Raw genomic sequence first — 27088 nt, forward strand, 5'->3', positions numbered from 1 at the left:
TTAATTAAATAAAAGCCTTTATTTGTGAACATGGATGTATTACGGGGGAGTGGTGGTGCTGTTTTGGTGTTCTAATGGCAGCTGGCCTGCCTGCCAATGCTATGTCTGCATATATTAAACCAGCACAAAACCAGTAATAAAACAAAGTGCATAAACCAAACACTGCATGGCGTAAACAGTGAAACCAATGCCACCAAAACAATCCCCTAAGTTTGCGTGTCCTCTGGCATGTTCTGCTTTCTCGGTCATGTGCGTTTAGCATGCACTGGGTGCCACTGCTTGGGGGTGGAGTTCTGCAGGGGGGGAGGGCGGTCAGCATAAGGGTGGACATGTGCAGGGGGAATGGGGCCTGGATCGGGGTGGAGGACTGCAGGGGGTAGATTTGCCCTGTCCAGCTGCTAAGTCCCAGTTGCATGGGCCACCTGCCAAGCAAGGAATTGTGCAAAGCGCTCCTGGTCTGCAGCGCACGGTACCTTGGAGGGGACTCAGGCTGTGGAGTGGGCGAGGCAGGAGCCTGCACTCTAGTGGCCACCAGTGAAAGCAGCCTCTCAAACAGGGACTTTCCACTGCACTCTGTCTTCCCCACTCAACTCACGTTCCTGTTTCAGGAACCAAGATGCACGTGTCAGCTCCCGCGCTGCCATTTTGTCCTCAAGCTCTGCAGCCTGCCTGTGCTTTCAACTTGCCATGAATCCTTCCTTCTTTGAGATTGCACCTGCTTGTTGGCCCTGTCCAGATTGTCAACCATAATTTGATCACGGAAGCCCTTCCTCTTTGACCGATCCAGGATGAAATGAAGACCCAAGGTTCTGCTGCCGGGTGCCCGAGCTGCCGAAGTACAATAGCCAGCTGAGGTTGAGGGACCTGCAAGCACACATAAAACAGTATGTTATTGTCTCAGTAATTCACGGACGGTTCAGTGCATGAACACAGGAAAAATCTTTATGGATTCTCAAGGCCAAAAAATGATACTTTGTAAAGCTGAATTTCACATATATTGTGAGAGGAATGCTTTAGGTCCCAGAAGCTCCATGGACTGCTTACTTTGCTTAAGAGCTTTCGGTGAGGGACCTTGCCAAAGGCTTTCTGAAAGTCCAAGTATGCTATATCCACTGGATCACCTTTGTCCATGTTTGTTGACCCCTCAAATAATTCTAATAGATTGGTGAGGCATAATTATCCTTTTCAAAAGTCATGTTGACTCTTCCCCAACAAATTATGGTCAACAACGTGTCTGATAATTCTGTTCTTTATTATAGTTTCTGTTAGAGAGCTTATTCCTTCACTCTCCCACTTCCCTGGTCCTTCTCGCATGAACAGAGAGCAACAATACCCGAAGTCCAAAGGTGCAAACAATTCGATGTTTATTGGGGTGAACTTCCAGCAAGCTTAAATACAAGTTCCTTTTTCCTTATTTTCGAATCCCAACTTACTTCCTGTTTGCCCCTAATTTATATAGTAATATTCTTAGCTATACCTTAACCAATCATTCTACTGAAATTTAACTAACCAATCCTAACATATTGTAACATGATTAGCTAACCAATTATATCCCACCACCTTAATTAGATTACACCCAGCAAAATTAATTATACAGCAGACAGAAACAATCACAGGACCAGACAGAGATTATACAGACAAACAATAGCAAAGTGGGAAAACAATACAGAAGTGAGGATTTCACATCCCAGCTATTGATAAGTGAGTTCTTGCCAGACAGGATGCTATCAAACTAAGTTTCCTTTTACATTTTTCTAGGCACTTCCCTTTCTTTGGAGGTGATAGGAATTATCAGGACAGGATTGTATTCAGGACAGGATTGTATTCCTAACAGCCCAATAGCACCTTCTTTCAATGTGGCTAGTTTGGAATGTGAGGATGTGACTGTTCGCTTCCTGGCTTATGGCTGCCTCTGCTGCTTAGCCAAAGGCCTTAGCCTAAGAACAGGGCCTCAAACTGTCACAGTAAAAGAAGGCCCTTACACCAGCAGACAGTGATTTTGATTCTTTCTTTTATACCTCTAGAACTAGCCAAGTAATAAGAATACCCCTAAATTCTTAAAGTACAGGCCTTTACAGACAGGCCTGAATATCTATATCCTAACACTCCACCCCTTTTTTTTTTCTTTTCTTTTCTTTTGGGATCCTCCTGCCCAGGTATCCCTGGAAAAGCATAGGACATATGGCGACACATTTCCTGATAGGGCCAGGCATCAAGGTGGAAGGTGTCGATGCTCCATCTGTCCCACTGCCCCTTGTGTAGTACCATGCCCTGCACCTTCTCTCGTACGGGCATACTACACTTATTCCAATTAGTGTTCCAGACTTCCCAGTATAGTGGGCCCGAGAAGGTTGGGTCCGGGTTGTCTAGTACACTTGGGGGGGCTTACTACATTACTTATAGGTTATAATTAGTGGCTGTTCTCTAGGGGGTTGTGCCCCCCTTGATCGTTTCCATATGCAATGTAACACACATATAATTAACAATACAACAGCTGCTATGATAATCCACAGCAACACCGAGAGTCCTGACCACTGCAGTATGGTCCAACATCCTGGCCACCACCAAAAACACTGCTTCTCCTCCTTTGATAAGGTTAAAATTTTGTCAGCGCCATCCTGTAGTGTGTATTGTAAGTGTGTCCAACTGTTGGCGCTTGCAGCAAGTTGCTCTTGTAATCTTTGTGTACTTTTGTCCATATTGTGTGTCCACTGAATATCCACAGTGAAATTTGGTATTGTCCAAACCAATTCAACTACTTGGTACGGTATGGGGTAGTAGGTGCTGGTTTGATTGTTTACAACGATTAAGTCCACTGATCCATTGGTGCACCATAGTCCAGGTGGCAGTGTATAGAAGCTCATAATTTTGTCATACACTGGAAGGATTTTGCCTCCTAGTGTTATATTGCAGGATTGGATACATTCCCAACAGAATACATCGTACCCCATATACATTACCCCTAAATGCCCCCCCTTTGCAATAGGCCATTGATCCTGCTCCTCCATAGTCATAGGAGAGGGGCACATCCATATTCCTCCTCTGGATATACAACTGCTTAATGTGATGACAGTCCAGTTTACCCCATTCCATCCCCCCCACCTATTCCCTAGTGGCTCCCAACGTGCTCCCCCTTCCCTACTTACTCCCATAGGGGTCAAGGGAACCACCTTATTTGCATTTCCTTCCCATGGTATCATAGTAACAATTACACAAGAACTCTCCCCACAGGTCGGGGATGTTATTTTCCAGGTAGATGGGTATGTTTTTGCAATTGTGGATAGATATGGGCTAGCCTCCCGATTTAATACTGAAGGCCATTGTTCTGACCAAGCATCTCTCATAATATCCATTAACATTATTAACTGAGCATTTTGAATACCTACGCACACTTCTCCCCATGTTAGTCTTCTGAAGCCATCCTCTACCCATGTCACCAGGTCCCCTGCCCAATGAGTTAACTGCAGGTTTACCTCTACTGCTGTCCTCCACCCTGTGGCAACTGCTGATAGATGCTGTGCCATTAATTCATTAATTTGTTGTTGAAATTTCACATTTTGGCTTACTAATTGTTTGGTTACCCACTCGTCCCCCAGATTCCATGTACCCAGCATAGTGTTCCCAGCTGCCCACAATCCCCTTTTCCGACGACGATTCCAGGTGTGTCCCCTCACCCATGCATTGAATTGTTGTTTCAATCCTTTTATGTACATACTACAGTTAGGATGGATTTGGTCCACCCACCATTCCTTGGGGCGTACCACCCATGTAATAGAGTGAAAGGACACGTTAAAAAGTGCTGGCTGCACCTGCTCCCACAATGGCTCCCAGACATTTGCTCGTCGGGGAATATTCTTGGCTCCAGGCTGTGGCCACTTTAAATTTGGATTCTTCCAACTTGGCATCCATATCACCTGTAGGGTTACATTCTGTAAAATGGTTAACTCATCGTACACCCAGCGTCCCAAAGGGGATTTTACACCTAATGTAATATGTACATAACAATCACACCCTCGGGGATTATCTTCCATGGAAGTACCATTGTGGTTACATATGGTAACATCACACCCTAAATGTGGGGCCCTATTTTCCCAAGAGGGTTCATTTGCTCCAGGGGACCAGAGGGTTATATTCTTTGGACCCTCTGTAACAAACCACATAGCTGGGTAACTGTGTTTTCCACTATCGTTAATCATGGCAGCACCCAGGGAGTACCATGCGATATTTCCTGATAAATTTGATATTCTCCACTTGGTTGGGATTCCCCCATCTAATCCATAAACCATATACCGACACTGCCAAATTCCTGTTGGAGTATTAGTGGTACATCTTTCTATGGGGAGATTCTCATAGTCTTCATTAGCTTTATTACCACAGGTTGCATGTGTAGCCGTCCATGTGTTTCCTCCTTTTGACACTTCACATCGTGGGATCTGAATAGAATTTGTAAATGTGACAATTGTGATTAGCACTAGTAATTGTTCCATCCAGGGCCAGGGAATTTTCATCCTTTTCTCCTTTTTGAATTAACCTGTAATACACACATAACAAAATTTACACGTCCCCTTTCCCAATCCCCTGTTTGTACCTTTTTATTTGCGTGCAGTGAACCCACTCCCGTCCTCCATTCTCTGTACCCAGTAATAGCAGACTGGGCCCTAATTGGTCAAGGACAAGATAGGGGCCCTTCCATTTAGGAGCTGGGAATGGATGGTGTTGACCTGGAATCTTGTACATCACTAGATCTCCCACCATGGGTAGATTACGCTCCCCAGGCAGGTCATACCATGCTTTGACTCTTGCTGCTCCTTGCTCGTCTCGCCAGGCCACCGCCTGCTGTACTTGTTTTACATGTTCGATTAAAGTTAAAATCCATTCTTGTGTTAAGCCATGTGTAGTGACTTCCCCAGGTACTGGGGTAAGTAGATTTTCCCACCGTTCCATAGGCCTTCCCATGAGAGCTTCATATGGAGAAAATCCTGTGCCCTTTGATTCTCGGGCCCTTATTCTCATTAAGACAAAGGGCAGTAACTGTGACCAGTTTTTTCCTCCGATTTCCACTCCCTTTCTTAGCTCACTTTTAATGGTGCGGTTCATGCGTTCCACCTGCCCCGCAGCCTGGGGGTGATAAGCAATATGGAACAACTGTGTGATTCCAGTGAGGGCTGATAGCTCCCCTAACAGATCTGACCGAAAAGCAGCTCCTTGGTCTGAGTCAATCACCTTTGGGACCCCCCAGCGAGTGAATACCTCATTTACCAGTATTGCAGCAGTTACCCGGGCAGTCTGATACTTTGTGGGGAAAGCTTCCACCCACCGGCTGAAAGCATCCACTACCACCAACATGAATCGGTTTTTCCTGTGATCAGGTGGTAAGGGTCCTGTGTAATCAATCTGTATTCTTTCCCATGGTCCCCTTGGGGTTTGTCTCATTAATTCTCCCCTTAGCACCTTGTGAGGTGGGCTGTGCCTGGCACAGTCCAAACAACGTTCCAGATGTGATTTTAAATCAGCTGCCATTCCTGGCCACCAGCACAACCTTTTTAAAGTTCCCAGTGCCTCCTCAAACCCAGGGTGTCCCCCTGCCAAGCTTCCATGCACCCAGCTTAAGAAAGCCGTCCGACTTCCCTGAGGGCACAACATTACCGGTCCCTCAATTGTTAAGACACACCAAATCCCTTCCATTAGTTCCACCTTTGGCACATGCCTGTCCCCAAGTTTCATGATGCCTTCCAGTCCTGGGTCGGATTCCTGCAACTCTCGAATTCGCCCTCCCCGATCTGTATCCACCCCGCTTCTTGTTATCACTGCTACAGGCACTCTCTCTTCTGGCTCCCAGGGCCATGGGGGTGCCTCTGTTGCAGCCCGCCTTGGCCTCTACGTCAGCCAGATTATTTCCTTTGCTTAGGGGTCCTGTTTTCTTGTGTGCCTTTACCTTTACCACATTGATCCGTGTAAAACAGTGACTCAGCTCCTCCACTCGCTTCCACCAGGTAGCATGCTTGATTGTGGAGCCGTCTGTTGCCCTGAAATGATTATCTGCCCACCATCTCAGCATTAATGTGGCACCACGAAATACATAATCTGAATCTACCACCACCCAACATTCTGGCTCCAATTTGGGATCCACTTCATTTAAAGCTGTTAGCAAGGCTGCCAGTTCTGCCTCCTGAGCTGACTTTGCTTCTAGTGAGAAACCAATCGTGCTGACTGTCTCATTGCCTCTGATTCCCACAACAGCTAAGCCTGCAGTTTTCCGTCCCCCTTGATACCTACAACTTCCATCCAAAAACCATACCAGTGTCCCCTCTTTTACCTGATTGGGGTTAGCCGCCCGAAACACCTGATGTTGGGTTTTACCTGGGCTGGCTTCACATTGGTGTGGGGTGCCAGCCAGATGTAATCCAGCTACCCAGACTGTGGGTTCCTTTAACACCTCTGCTGTAATGTTTTCTGCCTGTAGAGCCAGCAACCATTTAGCAATACGCTGCCCACTCACTTGTCCCTGTAAGATAGTGTGCATGTTTAACAGCCGCAGGGGGTCATGATGAGATCGGACTATTACTTTCTGCATTCCCGTAAGGTATTTAAATTTCCCTACCCCCCAGTAGGTGCACAACAGCACCTTTTCACACCATCCGTACTTCAATTCCACAGCACTCAAAAGTCGAGAGGCAAAGGCCACAGGTCGGTCCTTTGCTCCATACTCCTGTGTTAATGCACAACCAATGGTAGTGTCTGATACCAAAGGGTACAGATAAAAGAATTTCTCCCCATCCGGGGAGGCCAGCACTGGAGCACTGGCCAGGTTTTCCTTTAGCACTCTCACTGCCTCAGTACACTCTTCTGACCATTCCCAAGTTGAGGCTCGGGTTAGGTCAAATAGAGGCTGGGCTATTTCTGCATAATTGGCCACAAAATCCCTGCAAAATCCAGTTAGACCCAGAAAACTTTGCAAGCTTTTAACATCCGTAGGCAGTGGCAGGGACTGAATCAGTTGCACCCGTCCCTTATCGATTTCCCTTCCCATCTGAGACACTTCCACTCCTAAGTAGGTCACTCTTGTCTGTCCCATCTGAGCCTTTTTCCCATTGACCTTCAATCCTGCTCTTGCCAAAGCTTGCAGGACCTGCTCAGTTAGTTCCCTGTCTTCTTTCTCTGTCCCTGACATTAGCAACAGGTCGTCTACATATTGTATGCACCTTGCTGAATCCACCCCCTCCAGAGCCTGTTTCATGTATCTGTGAAAAATTGCAGGGGAGTCCCTATATCCCTGGGGTAGGACTGTCCAGCAGAATTGTCTGCCCTCCCATGTGAATGCAGTTTTATACTGACATGAGGTAGCTAGTGGCAGAGACCAAAACCCATTAGCTATGTCCAAAACAGTGAAAATTCGGAATTGGGGTCCAATACGGGCCAACATTTCAGGGTACGCTGCCACCACTGAGGCTGGCGAATTGGCCAGAGCATTTAGTGCCCTGTAATCCACAGTGAGGCGCCAGGTACCATTTGGCTTCCTCACGGGCCACACAGCAGCATTACAAGGGGATGCAACTGCCCGAATCAGTCCCCTCTGTTCCAATTCCCCAATAGTTGCCCCCACCTCTGCCAATGCCTCCCGAGGAATAGGATACTGTTTCTGTGGGGGAGGGTCCCCTCCCTCCATCAGTACCTCCATGCTGCCCCTACCACAATCCAGGTTATCCTTCGCCCACACAGGGATGTGTTCCCACCCAGCCGGGGGTGGTGGGAGGGCATGTGCTGCTTTAATGGTCATAGTGGCTATCCCCATGGGAATGGTATAGCCCTGACCGTCCTGCGTTTGCCCCAGTAAACACACCCAATTGGCTAAATCCAGTACAAGTCCCAGTTTGTGTAAATCTCCTGCCCCCAACAGATTAAGCATATCATTACAACCCCACATAATCTCCCCTTCCCCCCAGATTCCTTTGATTTGTCCCCGCCTCAGGGTTAACTGTGTCTCCCCTCCTGTTGCCCCTACAATTGTCACAGTCCCTTCTGAGGGTCTCCCCTGCCCCCATGTGGTTAAACTGATGGCTGCTCCAGTGTCTATCAAAAAATCCCTCATGGGACTCCCTTCGATTGCCCCCTGGAGCGTGGGGCGACCAGATGCATCCCGTCCTAAACTGAGAACATGGACAGGACGCCTCCCAGGGCACCCCTAAGTTGCAGCACCCACCTCTGTCCCTCCCACTGGTTCATGGGGGGACCGGGGGTCCTGGCACCGAACACATTCCTGTCTCCATGCAAAATTGTGTGTCTGGCATTTCAGGCAGTCCCAGTCCCTTGGTCTCCGGGACCACTTTCCCCCTGATCTGGTAAAATCATGGGTAGTCAGTTTAGCCTGCAGTCTCTGGATCTGTTGCTCTATAGCTGCCCGCTCGTCCCTGACTACCCTCCCAAAGCCACGAACTCTCCCTCTACCTCCTCCTCTCCAGGCTGACCCACTCCTTTCCACCTTGTATTGATCCCCCGCAGTAATAGCATGGACTGGCTCTTCCCCCTGATGCATCTGCCTCCACACATCTGCCTGTTCCAGAAACTGGGGTAGCTGATTGGGAGCAAGTTCAGGGTGCTGCAACCTTAAATGCCCCACGAACTGCGGATTGCTCAGCTCCAACCATTTCTCCAGCAATTCCACACCCCTACCCTGCTCCACACCCCCACCAGGTCCCGGTGCCCCTGCCTGTGGCAACACCCATGGACCATCCAGGGGATTCACCCAGCACCGTGCCCATGCCTGTATGCGATTAAGTGTATCCCGCCCTGTTTCCCCAGGGATTCGCTTCATCTTATTCATCCCCGCAGTACGAGAATACACCCCAAACAAGTGTTTTGCCACCTGTCCGGGGATTAGAAATGTGTGTGCCACTCCTGCCACATCGATTCCCAAGGTACCTCGTCCCAAAAGACTACGCCATAAGATCACCTGGTCCTCACGAGTTAGACCCTCCATCTCCCTGTCCACCTCCACTAGCCACAGCACAAACTGATCCCAATCATTCCGGGGTACCTTTCCCAAACGACCCAGTACTGCCTCCCGGTCCTTCAGGGACAAGGGGCGGATTTCTGCCTGTTCTACTACTTGTGGGGCCTGGTCCCCCCACCCCGCAACCGGGGCCACTATTCCTGCCTCCTGCAGCTCCTCCCGGGTAGCCTCTCTCGCAGGGGCTGTAACTGTGGATCGCCGGCTTACAACATCCACTGGCAGTGGTGGGTACAGTGTTTTTTCAGGGTAGGGTGGTGGAGGTGTCTCCTTCAGTTCCATTAGTGGGGCGGATGGTTTGGGGTCCCCAAGTCCATTGCCCCCATGTTTACAATGATACAATTCCTCCTCTAAGTCTCCTACTCTCCCCAGCAGTTCGTCCCTCTCTCTCCAGATTGCCTCACAAGACTCCTCTGTCCGTGCAGCATCCCGTGCCTTCAAATCTGCTACCTCTACTGCTAACACAGATTTTTCTGTTAAAATGCGTTGCTGATCCACAATCCCCTCCAAATCCTTAATGTGTTGGAGGAGATCAGCTTCCCTTTTTACCCAGTATGCCATCCCAGCACACAAACCTTGTAATACCATTCCCTTTTTCCTACACTCCTTTCCCTTGGGGTCTCCCAAAACCTCTCCCATCTCCTTCTCAATCTCATCCCAGGTGAACCCCTGCACCTGGTATGGGCCCTGATTCTTCCTTATCCATTTGTTCAAAAAATCCGTTACCCCAGCTTGCCAGAACCCGCAACTACCATCACGAGAGTTCGCCATACCCCCTCCAAGCAGCTGCGCGGACTGTTGGGGAGGGGGACTTACAGGCTGCCACTCACCTATCCAATGCGATGTATCCAAGTCCCGGCACCAAGATGTTAGAGAGCTTATTCCTTCACTCTCCCACTTCCCTGGTCCTTCTCGCATGAACAGAGAGCAACAATACCCGAAGTCCAAAGGTGCAAACAATTCGATGTTTATTGGGGTGAACTTCCAGCAAGCTTAAATACAAGTTCCTTTTTCCTTATTTTCGAATCCCAACTTACTTCCTGTTTGCCCCTAATTTATATAGTAATATTCTTAGCTATACCTTAACCAATCATTCTACTGAAATTTAACTAACCAATCCTAACATATTGTAACATGATTAGCTAACCAATTATATCCCACCACCTTAATTAGATTACACCCAGCAAAATTAATTATACAGCAGACAGAAACAATCACAGGACCAGACAGAGATTATACAGACAAACAATAGCAAAGTGGGAAAACAATACAGAAGTGAGGATTTCACATCCCAGCTATTGATAAGTGAGTTCTTGCCAGACAGGATGCTATCAAACTAAGTTTCCTTTTACATTTTCTAGGCACTTCCCTTTCTTTGGAGGTGATAGGAATTATCAGGACAGGATTGTATTCAGGACAGGATTGTATTCCTAACAGCCCAATAGCACCTTCTTTCAATGTGGCTAGTTTGGAATGTGAGGATGTGACTGTTCGCTTCCTGGCTTATGGCTGCCTCTGCTGCTTAGCCAAAGGCCTTAGCCTAAGAACAGGGCCTCAAACTGTCACAGTAAAAGAAGGCCCTTACACCAGCAGACAGTGATTTTGATTCTTTCTTTTATACCTCTAGAACTAGCCAAGTAATAAGAATACCCCTAAATTCTTAAAGTACAGGCCTTTACAGACAGGCCTGAATATCTATATCCTAACAGTTTCAACCAATTTGTCTGGTACTGAAGTTAGGCTTACGGGCCTATGTGACAGTCTGTACCCTCGTGTTCATCCTTTTTACAAAACTATAATAAATCTTGTACAAAGTATGCCCTGGAAAGTATCATTTGAAAACTCATAATTTGCTGATCATTATTGTCACGGTAAAAGTGTGTAGCAACATTGTATGTAAAAGTTATAATATTCTACTGTGAGACATGCTCCAGGTTTAGAAAAGCGGGCACAAACCACTTCCTCAGATACAAAGGCAAACTGACACCGCAGGCAAGTGTCAACAAAATCAAATGGACTATCACCTGGTTAAGCGGCCATTCTTTGGCAAGCAGAAGGGCTTAAAGGGAAAATTTACTTCCCATGTAAACAGACTGGCTGTCACCAGAACTCCAGCTGGAGATGATTCTCAAAGAAGATAAAAAGATATAAAAATGAGGAACAGAGGCCCCAAATCACCTCTTTTCCCTCATCTCTATTTACAGCCTTCCTTTGAAAGACAAAGGAAGCACCACTGAACTGGGGGATTTCAGAGTAGCAGCCGTGTTAGTCTGTATTCGCAAAAAGAAAAGGAGTACTTGTGGCACCTTAGAGACTAACCAATTTATTTGAGCATAAGCTTTCGTGTGCTACGGCTCACTTTATCGGATGAAGTGAGCTGTAGCTCACGCAAGCTTATGCTCAAATGAACTGGGGGAGTGGTCCTGGCTGGAGGAATCCAACCAGACTGCTGCTCGCATATGGTGAGAGAAACCTTTTTTGCTTTGAATTCAGAGCCCACATCCCAACCCCCTGCCCCAGCCCAGGGAAAGTGGGGGGGGGGGGGGGGGGAGAGCTGAGGACTGAAGGGGTGGGATGGAGTGAGCAGGGGCAGGGCCCTGGGGAAGGGGCGGGGTCTCAGGGAGGGAGGCTGGTCAGGGGCAAAACTGTTGGGATTTGTGCCATTAGGAAGTTGGCAGGGGAGCCAGCGGCTGTTCCTGCAAAGGCAGCTGCTGCTGCACCGCTGGCCGAACCGACCTCCCCGGCCGCTAACGGGGAAGGAGCATTGCGAAGGCGGGACGCGAAGGCCTGGGGCGGGGGCTGGCCGGCCGGCCCTTGAAGGGGCGGGGAGAGCGGAGCCGGGCTGCTCCGGGGTCCTTGCACCGGAGCAGGGCGCCGCCCCGGGAGAAGGAGGAGGATGCGCGCCGCCTTCGCGGGACTCTCGCTCCTGCTGCTCGCGGCGGAACAGGGCGCGCGTGAGTCTCCCGGGGGCCCGGCGGGACCTGCCGCTGAGGAGCTGGGCTGCACCGGCAGCGGGCACCCAACGCAGCGTACCCCCGTGTTACCGCGCTGCCTGCACCCTTGCAACTAACCGGAGGGGGCTGCGCCACTAACTGTGCCGCCCCCCCCCCCCCCCCCCCCCAAGCGCACTTGCATGTCCCTCGTGCTTTGCACGCCTCTGCCTGCCACTGCTGAATGGCGCTACACACACCCGCTGTGCACCCACCAGAGCTGCCCCCGCCGCGCAGTGGGCACCCATGCAACTCGCCAGCGGAACGACGCACACAGTCACCGGGCACCCGGCAAAGCTGCACCCACCCCCCAGCTGCACCCACCCCCGTTCCTGCGAACAGCCGCTGTGAGCTGCGGAGCAGCTGTCTTGTCCCGGCCCCACGACTGAACGGGGAGCATGCACATGGCCGACTGGTTTGCACCGAGGGGCCGGGGGAGAGCGTGCAGGGCTGAGCCCCTGGCACGGGAACCGGTGCGGGGCTCGGGCCCGGCTCTGGCCGTCTCCTTGCGGCGCAGCAAGGCGGAGAGCGCGGCTGGGACGATCGCGCGCGCGCCTCGTTTTTAAAATCTTTAACCCTTTGCGTGCCGGGCTCTGCCGCCGATCCTGCTGCCAGCCCCCCTTTCCCCTGCAGGCTGCCCCAGTGGGAGAAGCTGCCGCCAGGGTTGCCAGCTCTCCAGGACGGTCCTGGCACCTGCAGGAATTAAAGAGGAATCTTTAATGAGAGGTTAGGGCATGGGATGAAATCAGTAAACCTCCAGGAATGCCTCCAGCCTGAATCTGCAACCCTAGCTGCTGCCTTTCGGGCCCCTACTGGAGAAGGCAGGTGCATGGGAGAGGCTTCACCCTGTGCTGGGCAGGCTGATGCCCCTGCCTCAGGGCTGCTGGCTAGGGAGGGTCCCAGGGCCAGCTCTCCCTTATTTTCAGTGACTGGCCTGCACCAGAATCCTGGACCTGAGCAAGCCCAGAGTTTGGGAAGTTAGGATCTGGATTGGCCTGAGCTGTTCCTGGGCATCCCACTGAGCTATTCTAGATCCATCCCTGACAGCAGGTGACTACGAAAGGGCAGACAGAAATGATTGCTACTTCTCTGGGGGGGACAAATGTGTGGCCTATGTGAATAAAGCGCTAGACTGGGACTCAGGAGACCTGGATTTGGTTCCTGCCTCTACCACCAGTCTGCTAAACCTTAGGCAGACCGGTGGAAGAGGCAGGATAATGAGGCTGACCCCCGGGTTAAAGCACTGTGCAATCTACTGATGAAGATGCAATAGGAGAGCTCTGGGTTATCATTTTACTCATTGCTTTACACACACCCTCCAGAAAACAAGCCCCTACGTGTTTAAAGGGCTTTGGTTAAATTGAGGAGAGAGTATCTATTTGTGATTTGTATTCCCATAGCACCTAGGAGCCCCAGTCATGGAGCAGGACCCCATTGTGCCAGGTGCTGGATCAGTGGTTCTCAACCTGCAGGCCCGTGAGCCACTTGCGGCCCAGTCAATACACAGCTGCGGCCTATGTGACATCCTCAGGGCCATACAGGTAGTACTGGATGCAGCCCACAATGTTCAATAGATTGAGAACCGCTGTGCTGGATGCACACATAGCAAAGGATAGTTTATTACAAAGATGACGCTAACATGCATAGTTATGTTATGCGTTAACCAGCACTTAGAAATAAGATTTCAAAAGTGTTAAGGAAGGAAAAAACCTCTCTCTCTGTATAGAGCTGAGCCCAAACTGAAAACTTAATCCAAACCCTCTTTTGCTTTAAGAGCAGAGATCTTATTAGTATTATTAATTTGTATGGTGGTAGTGCCTAGAGGCCACATCTATGGATCGGGGCCCCTACGCTGTGCAAGCAGATGATGAAAAAGATGGTCACGCAGAGAATTTGTAATCTAAATATAAGACTACAGACCAGGGATCGGCAAATTTTGGCGTGTGGCCCGTCAGGGAAATCCGCTGGCGGGCTAGGACGGTTTGTTTACCTGCAGCATCCGCAGGCTTGGCCGATCGCTGCTCCCACTGGCGGCAGTTCGCTGTCCCTGGCCAATGGGGGCTGCAGGAAGCGGCGCAGGCCGGGGGATGTGCTGGCCGCTGCTTCCCACAGCCCCCATTAGCCGGGGATGGCGAACCGCAGCCAGTGAGAGCTGCGATCGGCCAAGCCTGCGGACGCTGCAGGTAAACAAACCGGCCCGGCGTGCCAGCGGATTTCCCTGATGGGCAGCGTGCCAAAGGTTGCCGATCCCGGTGCTAGATGGATGCAAAAGATACAGACTGAGGGAGCACAAGGTAACAGTGAGATCTTATGCTCAGTGTAACAAACACAGGTCGCAGCACAGGAGCTGCATAGCCATTGCTGAGCATTGGGTAGCTATTGCGGGAGTGGTGAGTTTGAAGGAGTTGAATGTAGTGCCTCTGTGGATCTTTATGGGGAGCTTTGCCCTCAGGCATAAGAAGTGGCATGGGAGAAAGAGTGGTGATGCTTGTGGTCAGATGTGATTTGGGCCACAAAGGCTGGTGCACTGTTAGAGCTGAGGTGGGAGAGGTACCATGTGTGCCACCATCTATCATATTGTTTCTTTTCCCTTTTTCAGGGGTCTGCACCATCGTCCATTATCTTCTCTCTGGCCGGTATCTCTGGTGCTGGTTGACCACTGCCTTGCTTCTGCCTGACTATATAGTTCAGATCCTGAGCTTCTCTTGGTTCAGGGCAGATGGGCACAGAGGCTGCTGCTGTCTGGTGATCGTCCACATGCTGAAGCTGGGGATTTGGAAGCGGTGAGAAAACAACTCACAGCCTTTGAAGAATTAGGAGGCTTGAGATCTAATCTTCTGAGGACAAATATATGTACTTTGCATGGAAAGTGTGTGCATGCGTGCCTGAGTGTTTTATGTGGCAAGGAGAACCATTGGGGTTGTATTAGGTGTCTCTTTCTGCAGTGTAGGATCAGGATTTTCCTATGGTAAACTGAGACTTCAAACCACAGAACTGTGAGTAAACACTGTCTTCTAGAAAGTTACGAGCCTGGTTTCTAATTACAGTAGAACCCCTGATTTTATGGGCATTGGTCTCACGAATGGCTGGTTATCTGAACCATCTTTCTGCTATTGTATGTGACTCTGATCCTTCAACCAACATAGAATTATAGAAATGTTAGGCTGAAAGAGACCTCAGGAAGTTATCCAGGCCACACCCCTGTCCTGAGGCAGGACCAAGTAGACCAGACTGTCTCTGACAGGTGTTTGTCCAACCTTCTTCTTAAAAAACTTCCAGTAGCAGGGATTCCACAACCTCCCTTGGAAGTCTAGTCCAGATCTTATCTACTAACTAACTAATAGTTAGAACGTTTTCCTAATATCTAACCTAAATCTCCCGTGCTGAAAATAAAGCCCATTACTTCTTGTCCTACCTTCAATGGACCTAGAAAACAATTGATCACCATCCTCTTTATAACAGCCCTTTACATATTGGAAGATTCTCCGGTTCCCCACCTGTCTTCTTTCCAAAAGAATAAACATGCCCAGTTTTCTTAACTTTTCCTCATAGGTCAGGTTTTCTAATTCTTTGATCTTTTTTGTTGCTTTCCCCTGGACTCTCTCCAATTTTATCCACATCTTTCCTTAAGTGTGGCTTCCAGAACTGGACACAGTATTCTAGCTGAGGTCTTACCAGTGCTGAGTAGAGACGGTCAGTTGCCTCATCGTGTTGACTCTCACTCAATTTGTGATCCGCTTAAGTATTCCTCCTGTGTCTTGCATACAACACTTCTGTTGTTGCACTCCTTTTTTGCCACTTTATATGAGTGGATATTTGCATCTGCAGATATAAATTTTGTATCCCTACGGGGCTCTAGCCATTTTATAGCTGTGCTTTTGATTTTTCCTTCCTCGGTGAAGTACTTTGCGCTTCGAATTTCATCTTGTTGAATTCAGACCAATTCTCCAATTTGCCAAGGTCTTTTTGAATTCTAATCCTGTCCTCCACAGTATTTGCAACCCCTCCCAGCTTGGTGTCATCTGCATATTTTATAAGCACATTCTCCAAGCCATTATCCAAGTCACTAATGAAAATATTGACTAGTACTGGACCCAGGACTGACACCTGCAGAACCTTACTAGCCGTCCTGGGTTGACATGAAACCATGGATAAATACTCTTTTGAGTACAATCTTTCAACCAGTTGTGCACCCGTCTTATAATAGTTTCATCTAGACCACATTTCCCAAGTTTGAGAAGACTAAGATATTTGGTGGCAAAGATGAGGTGCAGTTCTCTCGCTCAAAGAAAAATCAAGTGCACTGAATCCAGTTGTTACCATTCGTTATATAAACTATCAGTAAGCGATTAATGAATTAACCTATGCACCATACCTCCTGGAATCTTGGGATGTTCAGTTTTATGAACTCAATCCCCCATAAAATAGGGGATAATCAAATAGGGGTTCTACTGTATGGACGAAGATGGGACCTGAGAGTAAGATGATGGGAAAGCTGACATGTTCTGGCACCTTGGTGACATGAAAAGACACATTGCACCCTTAATGCTGTTATTCAGCTCGAGTGGTCCAATATGTTGATACTAGCTGAGAATGCTTCTCTTTTCCCAAGTAGTGGAAAAAAGTCCTAGGGGACTGTCCGTTATCCCTGTTGTTGGAAGGAAGGCTTATTTGTCTGGGGTTTTTGCTTTGTTTTTGTTCTTGTTTTAGTTGAAGACCCTAAAAATCTTTCAGATCTTGTCCAGATTACATTGGGAGGCTGGGAACGGGAGTGGAAGATGCTCGATTAATGCTCACAAAATTGATTTGCACTTTATATGTAACTTGTGATTAATGCCAATAATATGGGTTTTTTAATTCAATAATGTTTTCTCTGTTGGTTTGTGAAGCTCCTATAAAGTGTATAATAGTGCTATTGTAAATAGATATTTCAAAGGACACAATGTGCTTTTCTTAAAGCAATTAGTCACTGTCAGAAGTTTGAAACTAGAAGCTGTCTCCATAGCTGAACTTCTTATCTCTGCCCTTGAGCGTATGCAGTTACATTTAATAATGTCAGCAGATGATTGGGGAGAAACTGTCACGGATTTCTTTTCAGGCCAGGATGGACTGTTATCATCTAGTCTGACCTCCTGCATAATGCAGGCCATGGAATCTCACCCAGCGATTCCAGCGTCTAGCCCAATAACTTGTGGTTGAACTAGAGCATGACCTGACAAATGAGGGTGTGAAATAAGGTGGTGGAAGCACCCCCTTTTGGAGCTGTTTTACAGCTCGATTGGACAAAGCGCTGGAGAATAAATTGCAGGGGATGGTGCTCGACACTGCAAGAAGATGGACTAAATGGACTAAATGACCAAACCACATCTGTATTACAACAACTGCTTAGTCTAGGGAACTGGTTGCAAAACTATTCCGTTCTGTAATGTAGGTGGGACCTAACCACGGTCACAAACCATGCAAAAGCCTTTGAGATACCATAATTTGGGGACACTGTTAACCATTAAAATAGAAGCGCATGAAAACAACGTGATGCACACACAGCGTTGCACAATTGTAATTGCATTGGTTTAACATCTGACCTGTAGTTGAACCAGTAAAATTTCTGTGTGTAGACAAGGCCTTGGTGCAACACAGTGGTAGAGCTGACTGGTCCTAGTGCTGAGGGATTAGGATTCTAGTTGCGTGACAGAGAGACAGACACCCATTGTGTAAACCTTTGCAAACAGATGGGCGTTGGAGGAAGAAGGCTAAACATTGGACTTGTCAATTTTTGCACTGTCCTTTCATGATGGCACCGAAGGGGTTATGGTTTTCTCAGCACGCTTGTTCATTCTAGGGATGTAAATACTGTCAAAAAAAAGTAACCATTTAAACGATTACAAAATCTTGTGTTTAAATGGTTAACCGATTAAGCGGCTGGGGCTGCTCCGGCCAGATGGCGCAGCTGGGGCCGCTCCAGCCGGGCGGCATGGGGCCGCTGTGGCCTGCTGGCACGGGGTTGACAGTTAAGGCCAGTTAACTGGTAAGCAGTAGTCATACTGGTTAACAGCTTACCTCCCTAGTTCACTAAATTCAGTGTCTCTGTTAGGAATGGCTATACATGCCCGAAGTATAAAAGTAAACAGCCTCTGGTTAAGGGCCAGTCTGCCAGATGGCTGTGTGCATAGGGTTTATTGCAAAACCCCAGTATCTACCTTAAATAAACACCTCTAAAAGATTACAAGCTGTGAAATAAATTACATTGGTGGGTGTCAGTACAAGTCATTGATTCAAATTATGTCTGTGTTAACAGATTAGCTAAAGTTCATGTGTTGAACCGGATCAAATAGTGGCTCTGGAGGTGGAGGAGCAGCCTTCTCAAGTGTAATGCACTCGGAGCGACTGGAAGGGAACTCTCAAGAGTGTGTGTATAAGTAGTGTGTGCGTGTGTGTATTTAATAACTTTATCCTCTACAGTTCCTGCTCAGAATTATTTGTCTAGCACCAGCAACGTGCTAAGTGCTTTACACGGAAGCATAAAGCCAAGAGGCCTGATTTTCCGTGACATCAAACCGTTTGTAGTCATTTACACTGGCTGTGAAATGCCCCTGGATCAGGATGTTATCATTTTACACAAGGGGAAATGACTGCATAGGGTCCAAAGGGCCTGATTCTCCTCTAGATCAGGGGTTCTCAACGTTTTTCTTTCTGAGGCCCCCCTCCGCCCCCACATGCTATAAAAACTCCACGGCCTGTCTGTGCCACAGCTGTTTTTCTGCATATAAAAGCCAAGACCAGCGTTAGGGGGTAACAAGCAGGGCAATTGCCTGGTGCCCCATGCCGCAGGGGGCCCTGCGAAGCTAAGTTGCTCAGGCTTCGACTTCAACCCCGGGTGGCGGGACTCGGAGCCCCGGGCTCCGGCCCCGGGTGGTGGAGCTTTGGCTTTCTGCTCTGGGCCCCAGCAGGTCTAATGCCAGCCCTGCTTGGCGGACCCCCTGAAACCTGCTCATGGCCCCGGACCCCTGGCTGAGAACCACTGCTCTAGATCCGTGGTCCCCAAAGTGGGGTGCGCAAGACCATCCCTGGGGGTGCTTGGCAGGAGGAGTGCCGCCGAAGGAGTGCTCCTGGCCCGGCGGCAGCAGGGCTCCCGGACCTTTGATCCTTCGGCGGCAGCTCGGCTCTCCCCGCTCCATCTTCAGCGGCACGCCGATGGCAGCTTTTCTTTTCTTTTTCTTTTTTTTTTTTGCGCTTCCCTAGAGCTGGCCCTGGGGGGGCGCGATCCAAAAAGTTTGGCGACCACTGCTCTAGATCACACCTGTGTACATCAGAAGTAACTGCTGAAAGCAGTAGAGTCACGCTATAAAGTTGATGGAGGTGGGATCAGAATCAGGCACGGATCCTTTGCCCCGAAGAGCCCTGATTGTGGTGTGTACTCTTTCAGGCACTGGGACGCTCTGTGGACAGCTGCGAAGCCTGGAGGAAGCTCCATTGCTGGAGATCTCCTCATGCAGCTGGGGGACCTGGCAGTTCTGCGGCTCTTGGAAGCCCTGCTGCAGACCTTGCCCCACCTGTTGCTACAGAGCTACGTTTTTGTAGTGGTGGAACCGACTGGCCTTGTCCCAGGTAAGTGGGGAGTCTTTAGATGTGGAAGGAAGGTGATGGATGTGTGTGATGGACTCTTGTCCTCTAGTCTACCCAGGGTAGATGGGCACAGGTAGCAGGAGTGGACTTTCAGGATGAAGGACCCTATTGCAGACTAACTGGAGAAAAACATATTCAGAACGGTGCTTTTTAAAAATTAGCCTCTTGAGCTACTTAGCAGCAAAGGCTGGTGTCTTTCCTTCTCTCTCAAGAGTTCCCCATCTTTTCCCAACTGTTGTCTTGTGCCCCCCAACGCAGTGGATGCATTCCTTCCTACAGAGAAAACCCAGAGCATGCCTGCTTCGCTCCTCAATCCAGCTGCAGCATGACTGTTCTTCAGCAGCCCTCTGCTCAGTGGCCAGTTCATACCATAGCAGAAACCCTGGGAATCTGACTTGGGTTCCATGTGTGGGCAGGACAGAGAACAGTCCGGAGGCCCGTGTTTGTCTTATCTCTGGAGGAGTTAATCGCTAGGTTTGTTGGGGTGTGTGATGGCTCGAGGAGTGATCTTGGGGTAGGCATAGAATCTTTGCTGTTTGAGATGGACTAACCAGTTCATCTCCCTGCAAATCCATCCTGCAATGGAACATAGAGCCTCTGTCCTTGTACAGAAAGAGTGTTCCAACTCCCCAGCAGGTTAGAATCTGGCTCTGGCATGATGATCGTCCACCGAAAAGATAAAATTAGTGTTCTCAGCCCATTGGAGAGAAGTCACTACAGCGACAGTAAGGGGTAGTCTTACAAGAGAAGCCACGGACTGAATGACAATGAAGAATTAATAACCATGGTGCTTAGTACTCTCCATCTGTAGCTCTTCAAGCGCTTTATAAAGGTCAAGTATCAGCTCTGTTTTGCAAATAGGTAAACTGAGGCACAGAAAGGTTGTGAGTTGCCCAAGGTCGCACTGCAATTCAGTACTAGAAACACCCTACTAGAGGAACTGCTGATTCCTCCAGACTAGGGGTATGGAAGGATGGGATAAACTTGCCCTGCCACTGGCTGTGGTATTCCTCCTGTGTGCGTGGGGGCAGGAATAGAAGACTCAGCTCTCCAGAGCTATCAGTCCCACGAGTCCCTCTCTCACAGACCAAGGTTTCCCCATAGGTTCTCTAAACTGCTATGGTGTGCAATGGAATGTACTTGTGAGAGCGATGGCAATTGCATGCAGTATCTTTGGGGGCCATTGTATTACATTTATGAATGGTTTCTGTGTGAGTGTATTCTGTTCCATTGAGGAGGGGTACCCACAGTGCCTCCAGGAACTAAAAATGGGGTTGGAGGCGGGGCAGGTTAAGGCGAGTCACTGAGACTAAACAGTTCGGGAGGAGAGGGGAGGTTGCATAGACTGGCTCAGGCTGGGTTTTCCAGAGACTAGGGAACAAAGAAAGGGTTTTTCGTATAAAAGAATGAGCCTAAATAGACTCGGGCTTCTTTCTGATTAGTAAAGGACAGGATCTTCTGTCCAAGGAGGGGCCCAACCCTCGCAGAAGGGTTGGAAAGACTTTGGCCTGTGAGAGCCCCATAAGATGGATGGGTGACTCCTGGTATGTTTCGTGTGGCTTTAAATCTGTATTATTTATATAGTGTTTTCTTTGTAATGCTTTTACCTTAAGAATAAATATGCTTGTGTAACGCGCACACCTCCAGTGTGTGGTTTTCTGTCCCATCTAGTGGCACTGAGACCACTTAGAGAGAGACTATGAGTCTGCTCTATAGCCTTAGCTAACAGCCAGGTGGCTTTTAGCTCATGCAATAGAGTCGCATGCACTAAGTTCCAGAGGCCCCAGGTTCGATTCCGCCCGCCGACGACGGGGGTCTGTCGGCGTTACAGTTGCTCAGAAGGAGCTGGGTGGTAACTGAGGGCAATACACTGTTTATCACCCTCAGAGAGAAAGCAACACCCAGGGCCTGGCTGTTAGGCAGACTGGCTTGCTGAGGCTATCGCAGTGTAAGGCAGGGAGCTGTGCAGCCTTAAAACCCCCAGCTCAGAAAGGAGTGGGCAGGGTCCCTGCCCAGAGACAGGTGATGGCTGGAGACCTGAATGGACGTCCCTGGAGTGGACCATGGGTGTGGAAATAGAGGTGCAGTTACATTGAAACTGTGATAGTACTGATGAAGTAGAACATAAGAACATACATAAGAGTGGCCATACTGGGTCAGACCAAAGGTCGATCCAGCCTGGTATCCTGCCAATAATAAGAAGGTGTGCTTGATGCACTGGTGTGTATTAGCATGAGAACACTTGTGAGTGGATTGATGGTCTTTTAATGGCTGTTGCAAAAGATACTTTTAGTCCTAGTAAAACTGATAACTGGGGAGAGATGGAAGGAGAGAAATCGAGGTGAGGGTTTAGCGGAGCACAAACACAGGTCAGCAGAGGAACATTTGGTAAAGTGCTCCAGCTGGAGTGAAAACCATCTGTCCTGTGGAATGCAGGTGCCGTGGATTTCTGACTCCTCATTGTGCCTTTTGAATAATGTCCCTCCTCTTTCATTTGCAGGTGTGAGTGCTGGACTGTCCCTGCTCTCCCTCTCCTGGTCTTTAGTCTCTTATAGCCGCTTTACATGCCTAATGAAACCAGGTCATCTCTACATGCCAGCGGCGGCCCTCCTGTGCCAGCTGTTGTGGAGGACAGGAATGCTAGGAACGAGGGTCGTGGCCCTGGTGCTCTTTGCCAGAGTCTATCCTGTCTGGGTTTTTGTTGCAGCAGGTAAGATGAGATTTTCTGTGCATGCTTGTGCAGTTAATAGTCTCCTGTGTCACCTGTTGTGAACAGCCACTAGGTGGCGTAATGCTCCCGTTTCTCTCACAGAGGAGGGTTATGTCTACAGTGCAAAGAAAGACCCACAGCGCTGAGTCTCAGAGCCCGGGTCAGTAAACTTGGGGTACGGGGCTAGAAATAGTAGATAGTCCCACTGGGGCTGGAGCCCAGACTCTGAGACCTTCCCTCCTCGCTGGGTTTCAGAGCCCGGACTCTAGCCCAAGCCCTAATGTCCACTCTGCTCTTTTTAGCCCCGCAAGCATGAGTCCGTTGACCTAGGCTCTGAGAATCAGCGCTGCAGGTTTTGCTCTGCAGTGTAGACGTACCCTCAGTGTCAGTGAATCCAGGGTTCATCTTTTCAGTAAATACACAGCTCATGAACAGTGTTGGCTTGATAGCCCTAGGGTCTGCAATCCCTCTCCCATCCAGGATTGGTACGACACGGGGAAAGCTTTCCCTGTGCTGCCCCGCAGGACATGGTGTAAGGAAGAGAGTCTGTTCCTTTGCACATCGATCCTGGCAGTGATCTGATTTCTCCATCCACCTTCAGGGCTTCTTGCCAGCGGTCCCTAACTGCTGATGCTTGTGAGATTTGCTAGCTTCCCCCCTCAGCTCACCACAGCAACTAATTTGCTTTTTACTCTCTGCCTTCCCCACCCAGGTGCTCACTGGCTGGTGATGTCCTTCTGGTTGGTGTCTCAGCAAACTGACATCATAGTGAGTTCCTGTCACTGGAGACTGTTCAACTTCCTGGTGGGGGCTGTGTACATCTTCTGCTACATTAATGTCCAGGCCGGCCCCTCCAGGTACAGAGTGGCTGTGTTTTATGTGGTAAGTGCTCGATCTCCTCTTGGCTCTTAGAGTCACAGTCGCTAACAACGAAAACTATTAAGAACTAATCTAACCATAAGACCTGTGCAGTAAAGGCCATGGCTGCTTCTGTGTGTCCTACAATGTAGCCCATAGAGTCTGGCCATAATGAACAGTAACAGGGGCTTCCAGCTGTGACCTTCACCTAATGCTTCAGGTGAGCCATTTCCCTATCTCCTACTTCTAACAGCAGTGCTCCCTGGGGTGGCACTTACTTCCCGACCCTTCTATTGCCCTGAGGCATGAGATTTGACTATCCTTATTTTAGCATCATGCTTAGCTACGTTTTTATGTTGGCAACATCAGTTCCACTTGAAAAACCCTGCTACAGTCAGTGGAGTGGATACTTTTCTAGAATCGAAGAGGTTATAAAGACGAAGTGAATTTAGTGCTCATGAAAGGGGCAGATTGGCAGCTCTGGGAGGCTCCTTCTAAATACAATAATGGCTGCTACTGTTATTGTTAGTGGGAAACACGTGCGCGTGGCTGGTTCTGAGGTGTCTGGCGTTGCTCCCAGATCTGTGCTGAACCTGTTCCATGTTGCTGCTGTGTGGAGATGCTTTGGCACAGAAAAGGTACGATTAAAAACTTGCAATTTATTGTCACAAGCAAAGAGCCATGTTTCATTTCTATTCAAAACCTACGTGGGGGAGAAGGCCAGAATGGTAGCAGGAGCTCAGAATATGATAGCAAGTGAGAGCAAAATAAATAGGTAAAGCTTAGAACTTATTCACGTGTGTCATTTAACTCCCTCCACGGTAGGAGGCATGTCTACAACCAGTTCGTGCACATGCAGCTCTGAGTGACAACTATCTTTCCTTTGCCCTGTAGATAATGCTGATAGAGAACATCTTCCTTTTGATGTTGGCCACAGATCTCCTGCAGGGGGTGCGGCGGGATAGCCTGTTTATGACGGGGGCTGTGATGGCTGGATTCGTGATTGGTAAGATCTGTTGCTTTCTCGCGCTGTGAATCAGAAGGTGCTCAGATGCTCTGCTGATGAGAGCGCTGTAAGAACCTTTCTAGAATAGTGTTGCCAACTCTCACAATTTTCTCATGAGGGTCAGTATCTTTTCTGGAAGCTCTGGTTCATGGAGTCATAGTGGAAGGATCTGAGGGTGCAGGTCTAGAACCCGGGGTCTCTGGATCGTTGACACTGCCTCGGGGCCACCATCTCGCTGAACTTGGAAAGTCAGGCCCCACGGGAAGTTCTGTCTGAGCGCTAAAGGCCTGCAGCCGCCTGATTGGCTCACATCTGCTACTTAAGCCAGGAAGTGGCCCGAGTGGGCCATCCAACCTGCTGTGAAGACTTTCTGTTGCGGCCACATGGGACCCTGCTCTTGCCTGTCTCCTGCAAACCTGATCTAAGCCTGGTGCTGATTCCTGCTCCACTCCTGACCTGTTCCTAGCTCCTGCCTTGATCCTGTTTCGTGCCTGATCCTTGCCTCTCCCTGGTTCCTGCCCTTTCATCTTGCTCCTGACCATGGGCTGCCAACCCTGGCTTTGAACCCCGCCCCTGACTTCTGACTGGCTCAACCCTTGGCTCTGGCATTTCATATCCAACCCTGACTCTGATCCTCAGCTTTGGTTCCTGGCCCTAACTCGGCTCAGCCTCCTGGCTCTCGTACTTGGGAGTAAACGCCAGCTCCGACTCTTCGCGTCCATTCCCTGCCTGGATGCCTGCCCACTAGATCCAACCCCCATGCTCTGACAGTAGGCCAGACCACCTGCGCCCCGGTTCCTAACATGGAGTCAATCTTGGCTTTCCCTTTTAAAAAGGGTGACTTCCTAGCCCTCATGGTAGCAGAGGGATGCTTGAAAACGTGACTGCAGTGCACCCTGAAGGCTCCAAAACCAGGAAGCAAATGCTATGATTGACTTTAAAAAGTCTTGTGATTTTGGGGGCTTGACTCATGGTTTTTGAGCGCTTGGGATTGGTAGTGCTGTAGTGTGGAGGATCACTGTTAGGAAACACTTGCCAGTTAAATGAGTAGGGGTGCAAGAGGGATTGGTCTTGTTAAGGTGTGTTCCTTTCTTCTGGCTGAGAGTACGTTGATGAAAGACTATGCAGAAATGTGGGTGATCTTTCCGGGATCAGATTTGGCCCTTGGCAGATGATTGTGGCTCTCATTAAGGCAGGTGCATGTGCTTGAGGACTGAATGCGGCCCTGCCTTGTGAAGGATGTTGGGCATAACTATCCTTGGGGGGAGGGATAGCTTAGTGGTTTGAGTATTGGCCTGCTAAACTCAGGGTTGTGAGTTCAATCCTTGAGGGGGCCATTTAGGGATCTGGGGCAAAAATTGGGGATTGGTCCTGCTATGAGCAGGGGGTTGCACTAGATGATCTCCTGAGGTCCCTTCCAACCCTGATATTCTATGATTCTTTGCAACAATGTAGTGACTTGCATGGGAAAACATTAGCCTTGATTCTCTCGCATTGTGCCTGCTCACCACAATATTGTCCCCTATTGTAACTTACTGCAGCTCAGCGTGTGCCTGGTGTTCCTCTCCACCCTTGGGGGCACTGGCTTCTCCACAACATGCTCTCCACCCCCAAGGGACTGGTCCCAGGCTTGCAGTGACCTTGGGACTCGAGTCAGGGGTAGGAGGGGCACAGGACGAGCTGGGAAGCAGCCACTGAAGCCGTGAGTGGTTTCCTCTCTCCAAGGCTGTAACTCCCGAGTCCATGGTAGTGAGCAGTTAATGCACTTGCTTCCCTCCCACATACCTCAGGAGGGACCAGCTGCCATGGGCAGAGTTGCGGGGGAAGCCCCATGGCTGTCCTTATATCCACTGGGTTGTGTTCGGCTCTCCTTGCTGACCCTTGGGGGTTTGCCAATTTCCCCCCCTGCCCCATCCCACTCTCCAAGTCTGCGCACCCTTCCACTGTAGAGGGAGCCTGGCTCCAACCTTGTCAGCATCTCCTTGGGAAGTCGTTTCCTTTACTGTGGGAGGGAAGCATCAAGCACCTAACTCCTCACTAAACCACAGTTGCTGTTTTTCTTCCCTGCCCCCCGTCATCACTCCATGCACTGCCACTCAGGCCAGGGGCTGGGACTTGGGCAATATTCTGCCTGGCATGGAGCAGATCCTGCATTTGATCAAGATGCGGCTCAGAGGGAATCGTGCCGTCTAACTGATTCCATTAACTTCTCTCCTGCCGTTGGCTTTATTTTTCAACGAGTCTGGGGGTAATGTTTTCAAAAGCGCCTCAGTCGCTTAGGAGCCTTTGAAAACGTTGCCCTAGACGTCTCCTTTGGGGCTCTCTATTCCTGGGCTGACAAGGAGCTGTTCTTTAGAAGCAGCTCTGCGTTGCTGCTTCACTGCACGATGGCACCACTAATCCACTGGTGTTCCTTCCGCCAGCTTGTTTTCTGAATGCCTTTTTCCAGCAATACAACCCCAGTTCCCAGCAGCTCCTGTTCATCGGGCCTCCCAGCCAGGTGTTGCTCTAACACCGTCTCTCTGCATACTGAGCACTGCGGAGCTTGAGGCTGTTCTTCACCCAACCCTCTTCCCGGCCTCCCGATGGCTGTGCACCAAACCTGATGCAGAAGTGTTTTCTGGACTGGAGTTAGGAGTGGCGTATGTTCTTATTTCTGAGCTGCTATTCGGCCACCCACGCCTTGTCCTCCTACATCCTCTGCTAACCACAAGCTCTTAACCTCGATCTGCCAGTGACAAAGGACGTTGGTGGCCCGAATAAAATGAGGAACTCCCCGCAGCACAACCGGAAGGCTGGAAGGCTGTGAGAGTTGGAGAAGCAGTTCAGTCTGATTTAAAGAAAATGCCTTGAGTAAGCACTCTGGAATAATTTCCACTGGCAAGCAGTAAATC

The 27088-nt window shown here is 49.4% G+C and overlaps 1 protein-coding gene and 1 long non-coding RNA gene across 4 annotated transcripts in view; one reads left to right on the plus strand and one right to left on the minus strand.

The window, feature by feature from the left end:
- Window positions 1–12532, minus strand: LOC122464900. The gene is made up of 2 exons (XR_006289316.1): window positions 12279–12532; window positions 1–864 (listed from the first exon to the last, which is right to left on the minus strand). It is a non-coding gene; the product is annotated as an uncharacterized LOC122464900 (long non-coding RNA).
- The window catches only part of XKR5 (XK related 5), a 20380-nt gene continuing 4972 nt past the window's right edge, over window positions 11681–27088 (plus strand). The window contains exons 1-6 of one of the 3 annotated variants that reach the window (XM_037893869.2): window positions 11681–11961; window positions 14597–14780; window positions 19421–19602; window positions 22121–22330; window positions 23043–23212; window positions 24083–24194. In XM_037893869.2, coding sequence (XP_037749797.1) covers window positions 11904–11961; window positions 14597–14780; window positions 19421–19602; window positions 22121–22330; window positions 23043–23212; window positions 24083–24194 — 916 coding nt within the window. In that variant the 5' untranslated portion in view covers window positions 11681–11903. Of the gene's footprint in view, window positions 11962–12501; window positions 13048–14596; window positions 14781–19420; window positions 19603–22120; window positions 22331–23042; window positions 23213–24082; window positions 24195–27088 lie in introns of those variants that run through there. The other 2 variants (XM_037893871.2, XM_037893870.2) reach the window with 2 other exon arrangements.

This window comes from Chelonia mydas, chromosome 3, assembly GCF_015237465.2.
Source record: "Chelonia mydas isolate rCheMyd1 chromosome 3, rCheMyd1.pri.v2, whole genome shotgun sequence".
NCBI lineage: Eukaryota > Metazoa > Chordata > Testudines > Cheloniidae > Chelonia > Chelonia mydas.